At 40.1% G+C, this 18411-nt stretch overlaps 1 protein-coding gene across 10 annotated transcripts in view; it reads right to left on the bottom strand.

The window, feature by feature from the left end:
• Positions 1–18411, bottom strand: part of LOC131237236 (kinesin-like protein KIN-6) — a 105551-nt gene that overhangs the window by 46854 nt on the left and 40286 nt on the right. For all 10 annotated transcript variants that reach the window (XR_009167121.1, XM_058234923.1, XM_058234926.1 and 7 more), the window contains exon 9: positions 15897–15979. Coding sequence is in view for 9 of the 10 variants with exons in the window: in XM_058234923.1 (XP_058090906.1) it covers positions 15897–15979 (83 nt within the window). In the remaining variant the exon portion in view is untranslated. The remainder of the gene's footprint in view (positions 1–15896; positions 15980–18411) is intronic.

Below are 18411 nucleotides of genomic sequence, written 5' to 3'. Positions count from 1 at the left end.
TTACTCTACAGTGGGATTCTCACATCCCAACTCCCAATCCAGAATGATGCTCCCATGCACAAGCCTTAAACAAAAAACATGCAAACTTCTGATGACCAAGTTCAATTGAGAAAGTTACAACTTACAAGCATATATGCACCATTATTCAAGGGGAAAAAAACAACAATAGAAACCAATCATTTTATTAGAAGCATGGGAAAGACCCTAACTAGACAAACTAAAATGTTAAACTTCCTAGCCTAAAGACCCAAACAACAATTTGAAGTAATTGACATAATTGAATGCCTTCAATAGGATTTCCTCTAAAAGAATGGCAAAAGATCCCATAGGTATCAAAGTGATTTAAATATCGATAGTATCAGCCGATATATCTTCCAATACTATCGGTATCACACTCCGGTGATACGAAATTAGGAGGGATTTATCAAACTCCCCCATATCACCAAAAATATCACAAAATATTGCTAATGTCGACGATATATCGCTACATTGCAATATTTTGAATATATTACAGTATGAATTTCCCGAATATCATTGATACATCCAATATTTTGAATATATTATAGTATAAAGTTCTCGAATATCATCGATACATGCAATATATATATATATATATATATATTCAACAAAATGAGAGAAAAATTCCCTTTGTGAAAAATTTAAAAAAAAAAAAAAAAACGCTAAAAATCCATTTTTCCCAATTTTTTTGGGGATTAGATTCCAAAGAGGATTTCAACCAGTCCTTGAGAGTTGATTGTAAAAAAAAAAAAAAGATGATTTGGGTGGGGAAATCGAGATTGGAAAGACAAGACCAGCCGAAACCCAATCGATGAGTTTTTTTTTATTTAAAGTGTTTTTTCTTGTTTAAATGGTTTGTAATCAGTGGAACCAAGTTACTAATCCATGATTTTGCATGTTTTGCATGTTCAATCATGGATTCTTACCACCGGTTGTAGATTTTGGGGATAATAATGGAATTTAGGAAAATTCTGAAATTCCACGATTTAACCCATTTAACTTGCAATTAGAGGGTGGAAAATCATGTGAAATGCTTGTAGGCTGATCTACAAATTCATGAAATTTTTTGGAATGTTTGTAAAAAATATATATATTTTTAACAAATGTACTACATTAGTCTTTCAAAAAATACATTTATTGTATCAATACAATATAACTTGTACTTCCTTTTTGGTTTCTAAATGTATTGGTTGTGTTTACGTACTTGTCTTGTATGATTCAATGATATGAACTCATTTTGGATCAGTGTTTTGAATAGCACCTGTAGCGTAGCGTAGCTACGACGCTAGGTAGCATTTGCAAATAACATAAATCCCCTATAGTGTAAGCTACAGGAGTCGTAGCGTACGTGTAGCGTATGTAGCGTGCACCTAGCGTATGTAGTGTGCGCTACGCCTTTTTTTGTAAATGGTAATTATATTTTGTATTTTTTTTAAAGGTAATTATATTTTCTATTTTGTACTTAATACTCTCAACCTGTGGGATTTTAATTTCTTCTCATACTTGTGACTTGTAGTTTCAATTACATATTATTAATTATAGTTTGCTTAAAAAGTTGTTGATGTGATAATGATTTGATTTGGTTTATGTATGTGAATTGGCTTTTGATAAATAATGATTAATAACTTGTTTGAACATGCTTATACTTGAAAAATTGAATCATCTTTTAGGCATTTTTATATTTTTATATTTTTTCTATTTTAAATTAAAAAATTGAAGTATCGTGTAGTTGCGCTACACACTACAAAGGGTTGAATGCTACACAACACGCTACCACTGTTTAAAACATTGTTTTGGATATAACTGCATCACTTCTATACAATGTTGTCAAATCACATTAGTGATCACGTGCTACAGTAGGAAGTTGTGTGCATATGTGATGGCATAACACGTGTTACACAAGCCCAAAACATAAATCTTTTGAAAAAGAAAACAGAAAATTTAAGGAGAAAATAGAAATTTTATGAAAAAAAAAATGTAAAAATGCTACAAGTGTACAGAACTGTTTTTTTTAAATCTTATTACCAACTTCATTAAAGTTTGGTTATATCTATTACATCTATTACACTCTTCAAATGAAAATTATATGAAAAAATGAATGCATAACATACACTCAAATGAAATCAACTAACAACTACTCAAATGAATGCCCCCAAGTATTAGATTATTCACGTTTGGGTAGTTTGAAGTTGTGTAGGGAATCCTTAATGAAAATCCCCCAAGTATTAGATTAATTACTAATACTCAAATGAATGCATAATTGAATATACTAAAAAAAAGTGAGAATGAGAGTAGTAAGAGAGTAAGACTTAAGAATAAGGGTATTAGAATGATGAGAGAGAGTAAGAGAGAAAGAGAGAGATTATGCTATGTGATGGCATAATCACATAAGCTCCAACAGTCCAAAAATTGCCTATGCCACTGCCATATGCAGTCCAAGGACCCAAAATGGCATATTTGATCGCATATGACAACATTGATTCTGTCAAACAGCTCATAGTTTAGGACCCTATACAACGAAAACTTATTACGTATGCTTGTTTTTTGTGATCTTTTGAGTTCTAAGTTTGTAATAATGTAATTTCTTAACATCCCCTCAAGTTTCCTTGAAAAATTCAATCAATTTCCCAATGTTTCCCAAAAACAGCGATACATTCCGCAATACATGCAATATTTCCCATGTGATACCGGTATGTTTATGCATCCCAAGAGTATGATACATTGAAACCCGGTTTCAATGTTTAAATCACTGGTATCACCAAGTGGAATGGAAAGAAGTATGCAAACATAAGGGGGTAGGTAGCCTGGGTATCAAGATTCAGGAGGCTAATGGAATTAATGATGATGGATGTGGGCCAATCATACAGCCCACATCCATCATCATTAACAGAAACAAATGTGCCTCTTCAAGGGAAATGGTGGTGGACAATCAGCACATGAGTAGGCGTTATGGATGGAAATTCTTATTACTAAATATGGCAAACAAAGAAATAGTTGGCATATCAATAAAGCAAATAAGAGACGTGGTTCAGGGGTGTGGTCTATGTATAAAGTCATAAGTTATATCATAGTTTCATTAATATATGAAGTTTTTATATAGTCAGGAGACTCAGGACTGGTGGCAAGATCTACTTTGAATGTGGTGTGGGGACAAACTGCTTACCAAGAGTTCCAATGCTCTTTTTGGGTAGCTTGGAACAAAGAGGCAAGAGTAGGGGGATGTGTTTTACAGGTAAGCGAATGAAATCGAAAGGTGGCCTAATTCCCATTGAAGAGCTCATGAAATCGCCTCCCTCGCTGAGCTCTTTGCAGTTATCTACAACGTGTATATTCCTGCAGTGGGATCCTATTATCATTGTAGGTAGGAGAAATGATGCAGACAATTCAAGCAATCAGCTGGGATCAAATATTGGACCTCACATCAGAACATGCATCAAAGGAGAGCCAAGATAGAACCCACTTGATCATCCGTGTGACAGATCCCATTTTATATAAAATAGGAATGACTATGCGATTTACTTCGCTAATTGTATTGTGTTTTAAGTCAATAATATCAGTTGGTTGCATTTTACTCGTTTTATAATATAGTTAATATCACACGTGCACAATGTATACCTAGGGAGTTCAGTTATCAACCAAAACATCATCGATATCGCGATATCGACAATATATCGGTCGATTTCGTCTAGCCCCTTCATATATATTCCAATTATAATTGATACACGTAACATGTATAAACAATAGATGGACAACATATCCAGCTCTTTTGAAATCAGGAATAATAATAATAATAATATAAAAAGTCAAATTTCTCTTAGATTTCTTTGTGGGGGTGATGAGGACATCACTACGCGTACACCTTCGCATATGTAATCAGAGGAGGCGGGCCGCACTGATTTCCCTGTGGCTAGGCGAGTACCCGTGATCATGCTGAAGACCCCATGTGCATGTGCGAGCATCTAGAAGAACCCACACTGGAAAGATGCACATGGGCTGCTTTATGGAGTGATCCAGACCGTTGGATTGGATGGACGTGATGATCGGGCCATTGGATCACATGATCGGGCCGTTGATTATGGATTGTCCAAACTAGTTTTTCTTAGATTTTATCATCTTATAGGTTTTAGTTTTGTTTATGTTATGTTTGGACACCATTATGAGTGTTTTTAGTTGATTTTAGTTAGAATAGGGCTATTTTCGTCAAAATTCACAAAACAAGGTGTTTATTATAATTTTTGAACTCTCTTCGAACTATAAAAGAGGGTGAGCATGTGACCCTCTCCCTCATTGGATTTTGTGATTTAAAAAAAAACACAGAGAGAGAGAGAGAGAGAGAGAGAGAACTCTTACTTTCTTCTTCTTCTATCTTCATGAGATTTGAAGATACTTCCATGTGATTTGGAAGGGAGATTGGTGCGAGGCTAATCTTCATCAACGAAGGTGCAAGGTCTCCATCTATCCCCTCACCATCATCTTTTTTCCCTTCCATCAAGGTATTTTCTTCAAGTTCTTTGATTTTCACATCCTAAGCCCTCATATTCTCCTAAACTCATCTTTCATTTACCCATCTACAATCCAAAACCTTGATTGACCTAAACCCATCCACCCCACGCCACACGTGTGAATCCTTCGGGTTGGCCTTACAGTCACACCTTACCCCTTTTGGTTTTCGACCGTCCTTATATCAAAACCCCTTTCTTCCATTCCCAAAACCCTAACCCTAAATATAAAATCCCTAACTTTCCTACTTTACCAAATTACCCAAACCCTAATTTTTACCCTTGGTTGTATTAGGTCTTCTACTTTGAAATAGATTATACCCTATGCTAATTGGAGGTCCCTACATCCATTAGATCATATTTTCCTTTTACTTAATGATCTTGTGTGACGATATTTGTAACTTGGGCTTGGATTATACATGATGTTCTTTTGGTTTTCATGGTATCCGTGATGATTATGGCAATGCTTGTGCTTTTTTGTTAATTGTCTTAATTTTGTTACTTGATCTCACATGTTATTTAGTTCATACATCGGTCCTGCATCAGGGGGTCTCCTCTAGAATGGATTTAGGTAACTACTTTCAAGTTGTTACAAAGGAAATCTCATATTTAGCGAGTAAATTGGGATCAAAGAGTGGAAATGCTAGAAACCCATACGGCACGAACTTGTGATGTGCTTCGTTCTAAGCTCAATTTTTTGCTCATAATTTGTAGAAATAGGTTAGTAAGCCATGATTACGCATGATTTGTATACAAAATCAATAATTTGAAGATCCGATTATCGAATTTGGAGAAAATCCACAAATCTTTCATTTTCACCCATTTAAATTAGAAGCATGGTGCCAAAAATTCATTGGACACTGGTTGTAGACCGACCTATGGATTGTTAATGGTTTCATAATTTTTGTAAAAATTTATTTTTAATTAAAAAAGCATAAATAATTAAATATATATATATATAATATGATAATCTATCATTATAGGCTGATGTGTGTGTAAATTTATGGGTGTAGGCTGATGAACATTTTAACCACACTTTTGTGGTTATTTACGAAAATAAAATATACTTTAATTAAAAAATTAAAAATTAATTGCACTTAATACAAATTGAGTGTTGATGATTTATTAATGAATTAATGTGTGTAACATATATCAGTGAATTAGATACATATTAATGGAATATTTATTTTTAAAAATGAAAGAAAAAAAAAATCTAACAAAAATTGAAAATATTCTAAAAATTAAGAGATGTTACTTATTGTTGTTTCTTTCTCCTTCTTTAATATGGTCGTGTAGGTAAGAACTGAGTGGAAAAGGGAGGCAATCGAGCATTGGTTTGCAACACGTTGACCCACTTATTGATAACCAATTCAGGTCCAAATGCACGTATTACGGGCGTGTGTCGAAGAGCCGTGGGTGTCCCATTTAAAGGAAAACCCGTCAGGGGCCCATCAATACATTGTGGTTGCCTTAATGCCCCAAAGAAGCTACAACCGTTGTTGAAGTATTAAAGAAAGGGATGAAGGTGGGATAGTAGGGGGTTGACCGTGAGAGGGATTATAGGCCAACGTTAGCAAACCCAGGACTTGGACTCAACTCAGTCCACTATTAAAATTTGACTCGAGCGAGTCATGTTTTGTAGAATCGGGATTCGGGACACATTTTTACATATTCAATTATCCATACCACTAACATGATTTGGACATGGCCATCAATGCCACTCATATAATGGGCCTTGTTAAGCATTTGTTGTGTTAAAGAGTGACTACCATTTTCTAAAATGGTGTTGAACTACAATAGGAGTCGGACCAAAAGTTAAATGCTTGCCTGATGACAACCATCTCAATATTTAATTCAGCATTTTTCTAAGAGTTATTGATACTCTGAAAGAGCATGATTGTTTATACTCAGGTGCTTAAAATAAGTACGCATGCGATACACTGATTCAAAAATCAGATTCGTCAAACAATCTTAATCTCTAATTTGAACGGTCAATTTTATTCACTAGTGTGGGATATGAAAGCGACCCATCCCATGCCTGACCTAATAGTTAGTCTAGTTTGATTTTATAGTCCATGTTAAACTATGTAGCACAATTTGGACCGTTTGATTTGAGTCACTTGTGCACCACATGCACAATTTCTTCGCGCATGCATATCAACCATCACATTTTGCCAAAGCATCAGTCTCTCTTTGAATGTGAATCATTGCATAGAGGAGAAGGAGAGAGTCGAAGACTCTCTTAACACCTATTTGCTACATTGGTTGGTATGATTCTCGATACACATGCACTTGAAGTGGCACACGTGGCATATATTAACTCAAAATTTAACCGACTAAATTGTGCAAACCATTGTTTCTAACTTACCCTCCATGTTGAAATTAGAGATTTAGCTCTTAGTTGCATATCCTTCTAACTAGGTGTCTTGCTCCCGCTTTGAATCCACGCTTTGGACTCTCACTCATGCACCCTCTTCCTAAATATTTATATTTGTTTGGATTTTGAAAGAGATGCTTCCCCATTCCCACACCCGACATTGTTGTCGCTTTGCTTCACGCATTGTGCAACTATAATTTGGCTTAAAAAGCTCCATTAGGCACTAACCAATAGAGTGGACATGTAATGAGGTTTTGCACAAAGCAAGGGTGGTGCGAAATCACAAAGCCCATCTCCTGCCGACAGCCCAGAGATAGCATCAGACCACACTTTCAACATTCTTCAAAAAAGGACCAAGTCCATCTCGTGCTAACTTCCAGACTCAACAAAATGTATAAGCCATCTCACATTGATAGCTGAGACCCAGCACGAGACCATATTCCTATCACGCACTGACAACCAACAGCTGGCGCATGATAATTTCTACAATGCTCCAAGAAAATGTCCAATTCCACTTCGCGCCAAGTGCTAGAGTGGTGCGACATGAGTTCTTCCTAGTAAAAGATCACTTCGTGCTAATCTCTTGTGGTCAACATAGAACGATTCAAGAGTCACACAAAATGATAAGTTGCTCCTCACCCTGACTTCTGACTTGATGGAAATCAATGCAGTCAACCAATAATGTTGCAAAACGTGTCCATAACCATCATTTGAGCCGGAAATAATTGCCTAACTACCCTTTTGAAGGCATATGAGATCCCCCCAGGGAGTATACCCCTTTTGTGTGCTCATTTCCAACACTTATGTTTCTTTAAAGATTCAAGCTCTCTTAGTATTGATTCTTACTTGAAAGCTCCTTTCCCCCTCTCTTTCATTGCAAGAGATGAGACAAGGTGAGAACAAGACTAGTCATTCTTTCCCCACAGAGTCTAAAGACTCATCATTTCTTCCCCTTCTTAACAGAGTGGTGGAATGCCTCCAACAGCATGGCTTCATGCCAACTATCTAAAACTAGTAGTGGCCTTGCGCCAACTATCTAGGGCCCTAAAAGCAATCACGCGCTGGCTGTCCAAGGCCCTGGCAGTTGGTCCTGCCCAACAAGTTGATAACTATGTGCCAACCAAACAAAACCTCCTACGCTGTTATCCCCAATGATCTTGCTCCAGGTTGTAAGACCTGTACCCTAAGTAACCGATTGTATGCTTCGTCTTCAATGTCGACATGTCTTTGACAGACCGAATCAACAAGCTTTGCTCACGACCGTATTTTTAGTACCGCAATGACCCGAGACCTATACATTGACGACCCCGTGGGGCGTGGGCACCGTGATTCCAATGCCACGCGGCAAGTTCGGTTCCAATACTCGGTTTGAGATGCATAGCTGTGCACAAATCGAGGCAGGCACGCATTATGATGCATGTACGCATGGCGAGTGGGGCCCACTTGCAAGGAATCTTGGAGAGAATCTCATAAAGGAGACTTTTCTAAATGCCCATTCTACCCTCACACCCTTACCCATACCCATTCCAACAACCCTTAACCAAAAGACCAAAATACCCTACAAAGCCCCCCTTCTCACCCTAAACTACCAAGAATGCCCCTACCCACCTCCCTCCCTCTCCCCATTAGTCAACAAAGACCATCCCTAGCCCATGCCTCCCATTACTTACCCATTCCATGATCCATACCACTCCATCCCTCTCTCCTTTTTCATATCCCCTTCCTACCCCTCTCTCTTTCCCTTCTTCCCTCTCTATCCCTCAAATCTCTACAACTACCCTAAGCACTCCCAAGCCCCATACGTATCCACCAATGGTAGCTAGGAAGATAGTGATAGGAAAGGGAGGAAAAGAAAAGAGAGACTAGGAAAGAAAGAGAGAGAGTGAGAGAGAAAAATAAAGACATTAAAAGAGATTGAGAGAGTTATAGAGGGATTAGAGGAGTTTTGAATGGAACTTGGTGGACCTTTCGATCGCACTCCATCCGTCTGTCAAAGTGAGTGCAAGGGAGGATGAAATCCCCCTTTTTTCCTTTTTCCTTTCATTTTGGTGGGCCCACAAGGGTGAGACCCACCTTGTGTATTTATGGTGTGTGTGGCGAACCCCACAACGGCGGGAGCCCACCCCGATGGTCGGTTTCCCCTTCCCTTCATTTTTTTTTCTTTCTTTCCCCTTTTCCTTTCCATTTTTCTTATGTAGTTAGTGGACTGGTGTGGGACCCAAAAGTGGGCCACGCTATGAGGAAGCGTGCATCGCAGGCTATCATGAGCCACATTGTGTGGTCCACCTTGGTGCTTATTCGCCATTCAACTTGTAGATGAGGTCACACTGATCTAGATGAAGGAAAAACACAAATTTCAGTTTGACCCAAAGCTCATTAGGCCCTCTATGAGCTGGTCAACCTGATGGAAGAAGCGGATCTCTCGTGCGGACACCACCTGCTAGGGAATTCAAAAAAAGAAAGAGAAAATAAATAGAAATAATACAACAAGGGGGGAAATTGCCACTGACGTTGGCCACAACGTCGTCCAAAGACATTGTTGTGCCATCGGCAGCAACGCTGCTGGTTGCTCAAAACGGGAGGGACAAGGTAGCCCACCACATGGGACCCACCCATGATGTTTATGTTTAATCCACACCGTCCATCTATTTCACCAAGTCATTTTAGGCCATGGGCCCAAAAATGAGACATCCAAATCTCAGGTGGACCACACCACAAAAAGCAGTGGGGACAGTAACGTCCACCATTGAAACCTTCCTACGTCCGCCCATGATGTTTATTTACCATCTAACCTTTTCACAAGCTCACAAGTGACCTGGGTGTGGAACCCGCAAAAATATCATCTTGATCCAAAGCTTTTGTGGGTCCCACCTCACCCAACAGTGGGAGCACCCACAGCTGAAAACTCCCTAGACGTGTGACTGTCCCACACTGTCCATCCACTTTGCCAGCTCACCTTAGGAGCCCAAAATGAAGTGGATCTAAATATCAAGTGGGCCCCACCTCTGGAAACAATGGTGAAATGACACGCACCGTTGGAACTTATCGGGGGCCCACCTGCTACACGTGTGGAACCCACTGAATATCCACACTGTCCTTCCATTTTCCAAGTTGTGCAGGGCAAGGCCAACTAACGTGGGACCCACTGACCTGTAGCTGGGGGAGTTGGAACCCTTGGATACCACCATGAAGTATGTGTTTTATCCTAGCCGTCCCTCCATTTGACAGATCATTTTACGGCAGGGCCCACCCTAATGCAAGCACTTTATATCCACGTTGACCATCCAGTAGATGGGTCACATTGTTGTACGTGCTTAATCCATCTGTCTTGAAAGATCACAATGGGACAGGATTCTGTAAATCAAGACGGTCCAAATCTCAGGTGGACCACACCTTAGGGAATGGTGGTGATTAGCCACCGCATGTAAGACCCATACCATAATTAACCCTCTGTACGCTTCGTTTTCGATGCCGGCACATTCCAGCAGACCAAATCGGTGAGATTTTATCGCAATCGTGTTTAAGTATCACAACGACCCGAGACTTGTACCCTATCAACCACACGGGCACTGCAATTCCAACATCGCGACCGAGTGGATAACATGAGCTCCCAAGTGCCAAATACCAGTAAGTCGCGTCTTCCACTGTGTCGAGGTCAGTTGGAATGGGGTGTCACCTTATCCACCCAGGTGAAGGGGGCTATAAGCTAGGTTGAGTCTGACCAACTCGTGTAATGGGTCTGCTATCGGTGAGTTGGGTAGGGATTGGCATACCACTAACGAGGCAAATAGTGAGGTCTCTTCCACTCGCTAGGTCATGCGCGCGATGGGGCGACAGGCCGATGTCAGAGTGTATTAGACCCCGATGATTCCAGATGGGTACTGTACTGAGATGTGGACTAGACATCAGGATTGGCATGTTGCATTACGTCCTTAGCATATGACATTTGGCCCTGTAGGCCTCTGCATTACATAGCCTAGATATGGCTGATAGTATTTATGGATTTCCCCCTCCTCCATCATTCCGCTTACTCTGACAGTTGTATGCTTGACACATGCACGCACTCTCTAAGCTTCGTAGTAAGCTTACGCACGCTATTTACGTACAGGTTATGCTAGACCGCAGCAGCATTGATGCAGGAGCATGTGTCTGATCTTTTGGACTTTTGTTATATTATGTATTTCCCTTCTAGCACTGTACTCGAACTAATATTATAGTAGAAATGTGGTCATGTCTTTCATTTTGGTACAATTGTGGTTATGGTCATGTACAAAAAAAAAAAAAAAAATCACCTTGAAAATCCTCCTTGTTGAATCTCATGATCAAAACCTGGCATATGGGAGCTGAGAGCCGAGAATGGGGTAGTACAGAGGTTGTCACCGCCGGATTCGGAGCTCAGGAATTTTGTAAGCTCGTTCACCAAGTTTGGGGCGTGACACCACAGGAATTCGTAAGACAATGACACATACCGTTGAAACCTACCTTGTAGACACCTACCATGATGTTTGTGTTTTATCCACCATCTAGCCCCCCAACCAGTCCAACGATTGGACTGTCCAGGGTGTTGGGCCCAGTGATGTCCAATCACTAGCAGGCCAAGGGTTGTGGACCCCACCCATGGTGCATGTGTTTTATACCTACCCTGTCCATCTTGTTATGTCAGCTCATTTCTGAGCGTAATCTCAAAAATGAAGCAAATCCAATCTCAGCTGGGCCGCACTCCAGGAACAACGGCGATTGACGTCCACCATTGCCAACTTCACCAGGCCCATTGTAATTTTGGCTCATTGCACAGCATATGGGGCCTGCAGTGGACCCCACCATGATGTATGTGTTATCTACGCCACCCATCTAATAGGCCCGCTTTGGTGGCCCACCTTGATGATGGGTTGTATATCCCACTCGCCCATCTGTTTTAACATCTCATTTCAGTGCCTGGTCCCGAATATTAATCAGATCTTAATCTTAAGTGGGTCGCACCGCCCAACACGGGGTTGTTTGGGGCGCCCATTATTGGAACCTTTCTTAGGACCACTTGACGTATGTTTGCGACCACGCTATGGGCCACACTGTGGGATCCGCTGAGATGAATGTGTTGTAGACCCACGTCGCCCATCGGTTTTGCCGGCTCGTTTTAGGGAATGATCCCAACTGCGTGGATGATTTAGTGCACCACTTTGCATGTATTAGCAGGTGTGAAGTTACCTACCATTGCAACATTTCTAGGGCCTACCGCAATGCCTATTTGCCCTCCAACTGTTATGCCTATTTTCCCTCCAACTGTTTTGGGCCCACCAAAGAGTGAGGCCCATTGTGATGCACCATAGGGCCCGCTTTGATATGTATGTTGTGCCCACAATGTGGCCCTACCTTAATGCATGTATTGTGGCCCATGCCATGGACCACCTTGACGTACAAGGTATGGCCACGTTGTAGGCCTACCTTCTGATACGTGTTGTATCTAACCATGGGCCTACTTTGATGTATGTATTGAGGCCCACCTCGACACATGAGTTGTACTTGTAGGGCACCTTGAAGCCCAGCTTGATGTATGAGTTGTATGGCAACTTTACGCCCACTTTGTTGTATGCATTGTACTACCGTGGATCTACCTTAATGTATATATTATGCCCACACCGTAGGCCCACCTGGTGTATGCATTGTATTCGGGCAGTTTATGAGCCGACTTTTTTAGTGTAGTATTCGCGCCACGGGCCTATCTTAGTGTACGTGTTGTACTCGCGTCGTGGACCCACCTTATTGTATGTGTGGTATTGGCGTCATAGGCCCATGTAGTCGTGTCGTCTCACCTTGGGACCCATCCTTGATGTATGTGGCGCCCGCCGTTCGGGTCCCACACGTTGCTTATGATTTAGCCCGTATAGGCTCATTATTGAAGATTGTGGGCCGCCCTCTTAGGCCTTGCTTAGGGATGGTCGTAGGTCCCACTTTGATGTCCATCTCAGGCCTACTATGATCGTTTGTAGAACCTACGATGATCGTCCCATTTGGATGCTGATAGTAGCATGTTTTGACCGCTTTTGTGCAGGGTTGTTGAGTGGGCCCATTGGCATAAAAGACCGCTCAAGTAGAGACTTATGAGCCACAAAAGACTTGGTTTCCAAGTGGGTTCCACCTGTTGTGAATGATGTATTTCCCTTATCATGTGGTGTGATGTTTTACATTTGTGCTAATATGACACTTCCTTGATGATTTATGTAGCATTACATCAGTGATTTGTGTGATGTTTACGCTTATGATTGCTATGGTACTTCCTTTACATTGATATGGCGCTTTATTTATATTGATGCACCACTTATTTTATGTTAGATGTAGCATTGCTCTTACATTTGAGTTAGCATTGCTTTGTATTAATTTAGCCTTGCTTTATGTTTGATGTGGTATTACACACCTCATGCATAGTGGTTATGATTGTACATTATCATATCTCATCTGTATCATGTGTGCATCACTTGGATGATGGTCCATTCATGGTTTTAGCTTGCCTTTGTACACCAAGGTTGTCTGATGCCCTTACAGCTTATGGCATTTTAGGGGAGCCGTATAAGATAGGGTCACCCTGCATGTATGCACGGCTTGCATGACATGGTTGCATTATTTGAATAATGGATTCATGCATTTACAAATTTGCACAAGACACTTGCATCTACACACTAGCAACATCAAGATTGTAGCCACCACGGACATATCGTGGTTGGTAGGTATGGACATTGGAAATATGTTTTAGTACTTGGGCGCTTGGATGTCCTTAGGTGAAAGTCCATAAACCATGTGGTCGCAGGATGCTCCAACGTCAAGACCGAGTGGATAACATAAGCGCCTAAGTGCCAAATATCAATAGGTCGCGTCTCCCACTATGTCGGGGTCGGTTGGAATGGGGTGTGACCTTATCCGCCCGGGTGAAGGGGGCTATAAGCTAGGTTGAGTCTGACCAACTCGCGAAATGAGTTTGCTATCGGCGAGCCGGGTGGGCATTGGCATACCACTGACAAGGCAGATAGTGAGGTATCTTCCACTCACTGGGTCATGCGCGCGATGGGGTGGCGGGCCAGTGTCAGAGTGTACTAGACCTTAGTAGTTCTAGATGGGAACCGTACTAAGATGTGGATTAGACATCAGGATTGGCATGTTGCATCGCATATGGAATTCATGCATTCAGGATTTTGGATGTGTAAGCACAATTTAAGTGACATACAATCGTGGGTCACGGTCCCCAATAAGTATGGGACTATTCGGGATCAGGAGTCTATCATCTTGGAATTACTTCACATGTTGGTTATGGGACTAACATGTGTTGTAACTCTGGCTGCAAGGCCCCTATCGGCACACGATACTACGCATTACGACTCGATCATTCATCATGAACTCTTTTTCCTTTATATCATAACATGCTTCAATGATAACATGTTTAGTTGGTATACTAGATACACCTATGTTGATAATATCTCATAGCATATATGCATAACCTTGGTATGGTTATGGTATGGTACACGAATTGACATTAGCATAGTTCTCCTTACATCTTTGCAGCTTACTCTGATATTGATTAGGATATTATTGCGATATATCTGTCATATGCATTGCACACGCACACATGCACTCTACTAAACTTCGTAGGAAGCTTATGCACGTTTGTTTACGCTACAGGTTAAGCTAGAGCATATCAGTAGTATTAAGGCTAAAGCGCGCGCCTGCTCCTTGAATTTTATTATATCATGTATTTACTTTATCAGCATTGTACCTTGAACCATTGTTTAGTGGAGATGTATGTTGCTTGTGGAGTTCTTTGGGTTATGCTTGGTTTTATAATTTTTCCTAAATCCTCATAATGGGATCCCGCTTTCAGAACTTGGCACATGTAAGCTACAAGCCGAAATCGCAGTACAATGGAGGTTGTCACCTCTGAATTCAAGTTCCAACGAATGGAGTTGGAATCCGATTTTGGGGCGTGACACAAGTGGCACTTCATCTCGCGTTGACTCATTGTTTTCCAACAAAATGGCAATGCACCATCTCTGTCCAAGGTTTCAAAATGTCTCAAGCATGGCCATCACACTATCATATTCTGCAAATGACATATGAGACCATGGCAGTGTCAATATTCTTAGTCCCCACCTCAATAACATGTTAAGAAACTGTCTAGCTGAATATATAGCCACCCATTGCCATACAGGATGTACGCTACCCGGTTACGAGGCCATATGAAGCTATGCTTCTCTAGAAAAGTCCACACACCATCAAACTATACAAGGTGCCAACTCGCCAAAGACTATCAAGATCCTTGAAGGAGACGAAGGCTCCATCCTAATTGATGCTTTAACACTTTGATGATGAAGGACATTTGATTAGGATGCATGAATGGCTTGCATATTGTTGTATCACAGAACAGGATATACTTGGTTTTTTTTTTTACTTTTAATCAAGGGTTCTTTCCAATGAATGTAAATTAAGGGCTTGTGTCAAATCACGGCCTGGAATTTACTGTTCTTGGAATTAATGAAAGCCTTTCGAGAGCACCAGGTAGATTATAAATATCGTGACACAAAAATTCATCGATATTCCTGAGGCAATAAAGAAAGCACCAGGCAGTGCAAGGAGTTCTTTATCCATGCTAACTCTCACTATAAGACACGAAGAGGAACACAATTAGTGTTGAAGGTGATCTGAAAACAACCTCATTATTTTTCAGCATTCCAAATGTAATTTTATTTTTTTTTAAAAGGAACTTATAAAATAAAAGTAAATATCTGTCACTTTGTCTAAGAAGTGCCATGTAAAATGGCCAACATAACTGAGATTTCTTTCAATGAAAAATTCAGAGAAACATCATTTATACTTGCTCGGTTACAAAAATGGTGTCCAAAATATAATTTTGAAATTTCTTCAATACTGAAATGAGATGAAGAGTCGCAATAGAAATTTGATCAGAATAATGGTTAACAGAAAGGAATGGATAAACAGGAGAATTAAAGAACAGATACTTGATTTTCACATAAGGTGAAGCCTGTCTCAGCAAATACGATGTATCAAGATGATCATCCTCTCCTGGCTTTACGGTTAAGATCTGCAAAGCCAAAAATAGATAAATAAAATTGAAAGCCTTCACTGAATATGTTTGCTTGATCAATTTGAAAATGAAATCATGATGGTGTTCCACAATCCAAGACGAAAAATGACCCTCAGCTCAGTAGATTATTTACTCCAAAAATTTGATAAGCCAAGGATGTCAAATTACAATGCAACTTCTTCTTCTTCTTCTTCATTTGGTAGGTAAAACTATGTTAACAGTAATACAAATGGAAGTCATTTTATATGACTAGTTGTATCAAAAGCTAAAAAATTAGTTGTATTGCACACATGGGATTGTCCGATCATCGACCTGGAGAGTCCATTTGTTCCTGTCAACTATAGTCAGGCCACAAATTAGAAATCACAGTGATCAGGTGATCCTTACCATTTAAATGTTGGTCTTTTTTTTTAACGAACATCTGTCTTACAAGCCACGTATCAAATAGTTAGCTATGGAACTTTTAGTCACAATGCAACTTATCCTTAGTTTGATAGTCTAGGTGAAGTAAAGCCATGTTATCACAAGAAAAAAATAGAAATAATTGTGTATTAGCAGTGTGTGCCAACAAAAGTAGTAGTGGACAAATGGGCCAGAACAATAAGTAATGTGGACAGTCCATTCATTCCAGCCAACTATTGGCAGGCCAATATGCAAACAAATTACACGGATCTGAGATCCTTAAAGTGTAGGTATATTTTGTTATAAGTTAGAATCACAAGTAATCCAAGGTGGTCCTATCGAATAGAAGCTTTTACTTGATGATTGGACCCACTTTCCTCTGCAAGATCTTGACATTTCAGTTGGGATAGCCCTAATTAAACTAAGATTACGCACCAATTGGAAGATAAAAGCCTCCAAAATTATGCCACAAATTTGACGATCTCTTCATTTACAACAGAAAATAGAATAAACAAAAGGAAAATAATGGGTGGAGTCACATCCCAAAGAAAACCATGAGGGCGTGTTTGGATGCAAAATGAGAATGAGTTTTAATGAGCTCTCCTGACAGGCGCTGACACACATGCCAGTCGTTGTCGAAAGTCAACTGATGATATTCAAGTAAAGATTTTGTTCCACATAGGCATCAAGAAGGCATGAAATTTCACTGGCAGTCATTTCTCGTGCTGTTGAGTCTGGTGACGGTTTGGATTTTGAACATGTTATTGAATGTGAACATGGGTTGTTATAGGGCCCATTTTTAGGCCCATCAAGGTTTAGCACATAATGGGTATTTTTGCTAAGAGAGGTGGAAGTGTGAACTCTAATCCTTGTTCCCCTTTATCTCATTGCTTCTCTTTTCTCCTGTCTCAATTCGTCCACATGGTATTAGAGTGAAATTGATCCGGACATCAATCTCTTCCTTCTTCTTCAACATTTCTTCTCTTTTCTTTTTCCTTGTATTGTTTTGAGGTGAAAATCTAAGGTCGTTGGGCGCTGATCAACTTGAATCTCTCAACCACCATATGGTGGGCAGGGTGATCATGTCCCGTAAATGTGTGTGAGGCCCATTTTCATGTTGATCCATCGTAATGGACAAAAGTGGGGCATCATGTGTTTATGGACAGATTTTTTATCAGATTTGAGATCGAAATATGTGCCAAAGGTGAGCATTGCAATGGTTAAAAAATCAATGCATGTGTGAAGGTGTTGAAATAAGAAGTTCCAAGTGATTGTGTTCTTTGATATACAACAGTTTCTAATTATGTGCAGGGTAAGTTAAAGTTATTTTTTCCTCCTTGAGTGTTTCAGTTCTCCTCAATCAATGGATGTCAAGAATGAAGCCAAGAAACTTTTGCCTCCATCCGAGTCAATGAGCTTTCATATTACATTGACTAAACTTAATGGGGCAAACTACCTATAGTGGACCACCTTAGTAGAGGTATTCCCTACGAGTAAAAGGAAATTTTCAACTTCCCTAAACCTTACGAAAGTTCAATAGAGTAAGAAGATTTTGTGGCAGGGGATGCCAAAATTAAGGCTTTGTTAGGGAATAGTATGGAGCCTGAAATTAGTGCAAATGTTATCTCATACAAGACAGCGAAGGAAGTTTGGGATAACTTTAAGGGGATGCATTTAGGGAAAAAGAACTAGCTTTACTTCAGATAATAATAATAATAATAATAAGAGAGTCGAAGAGTATTATTCTGCCTTACGAGGCATGACGGAGGAACTAAACGTATATTGGCCCCTATCTACAAATTATGGGACTATGCGATGACAAAGAGAGGAATTTTGTGTTACCAAATTTCTTTCTGATCTTCTTCCTAAGTTTGAGCCTGCCTGAGCTCAAATTCCTCTGGAGGTAGTGAGATCCCATCTACTACTGAGGCTTTTGCTCGTGTTCAACATGTGATTATTGTATTGAGCTCATCTTCATCAAATCGTTTTGCATTTATGTCTGCAAATGATAGAGGAGATAGAAGAAG

Source organism: Magnolia sinica, chromosome 2 (genome assembly GCF_029962835.1).
Source record: "Magnolia sinica isolate HGM2019 chromosome 2, MsV1, whole genome shotgun sequence".
NCBI classification, from domain to species: Eukaryota; Viridiplantae; Streptophyta; class Magnoliopsida; order Magnoliales; family Magnoliaceae; genus Magnolia; species Magnolia sinica.
Note: the sequence above shows the minus strand (reverse complement) of the source record. Positions and strands in the feature narration are given on the sequence as shown.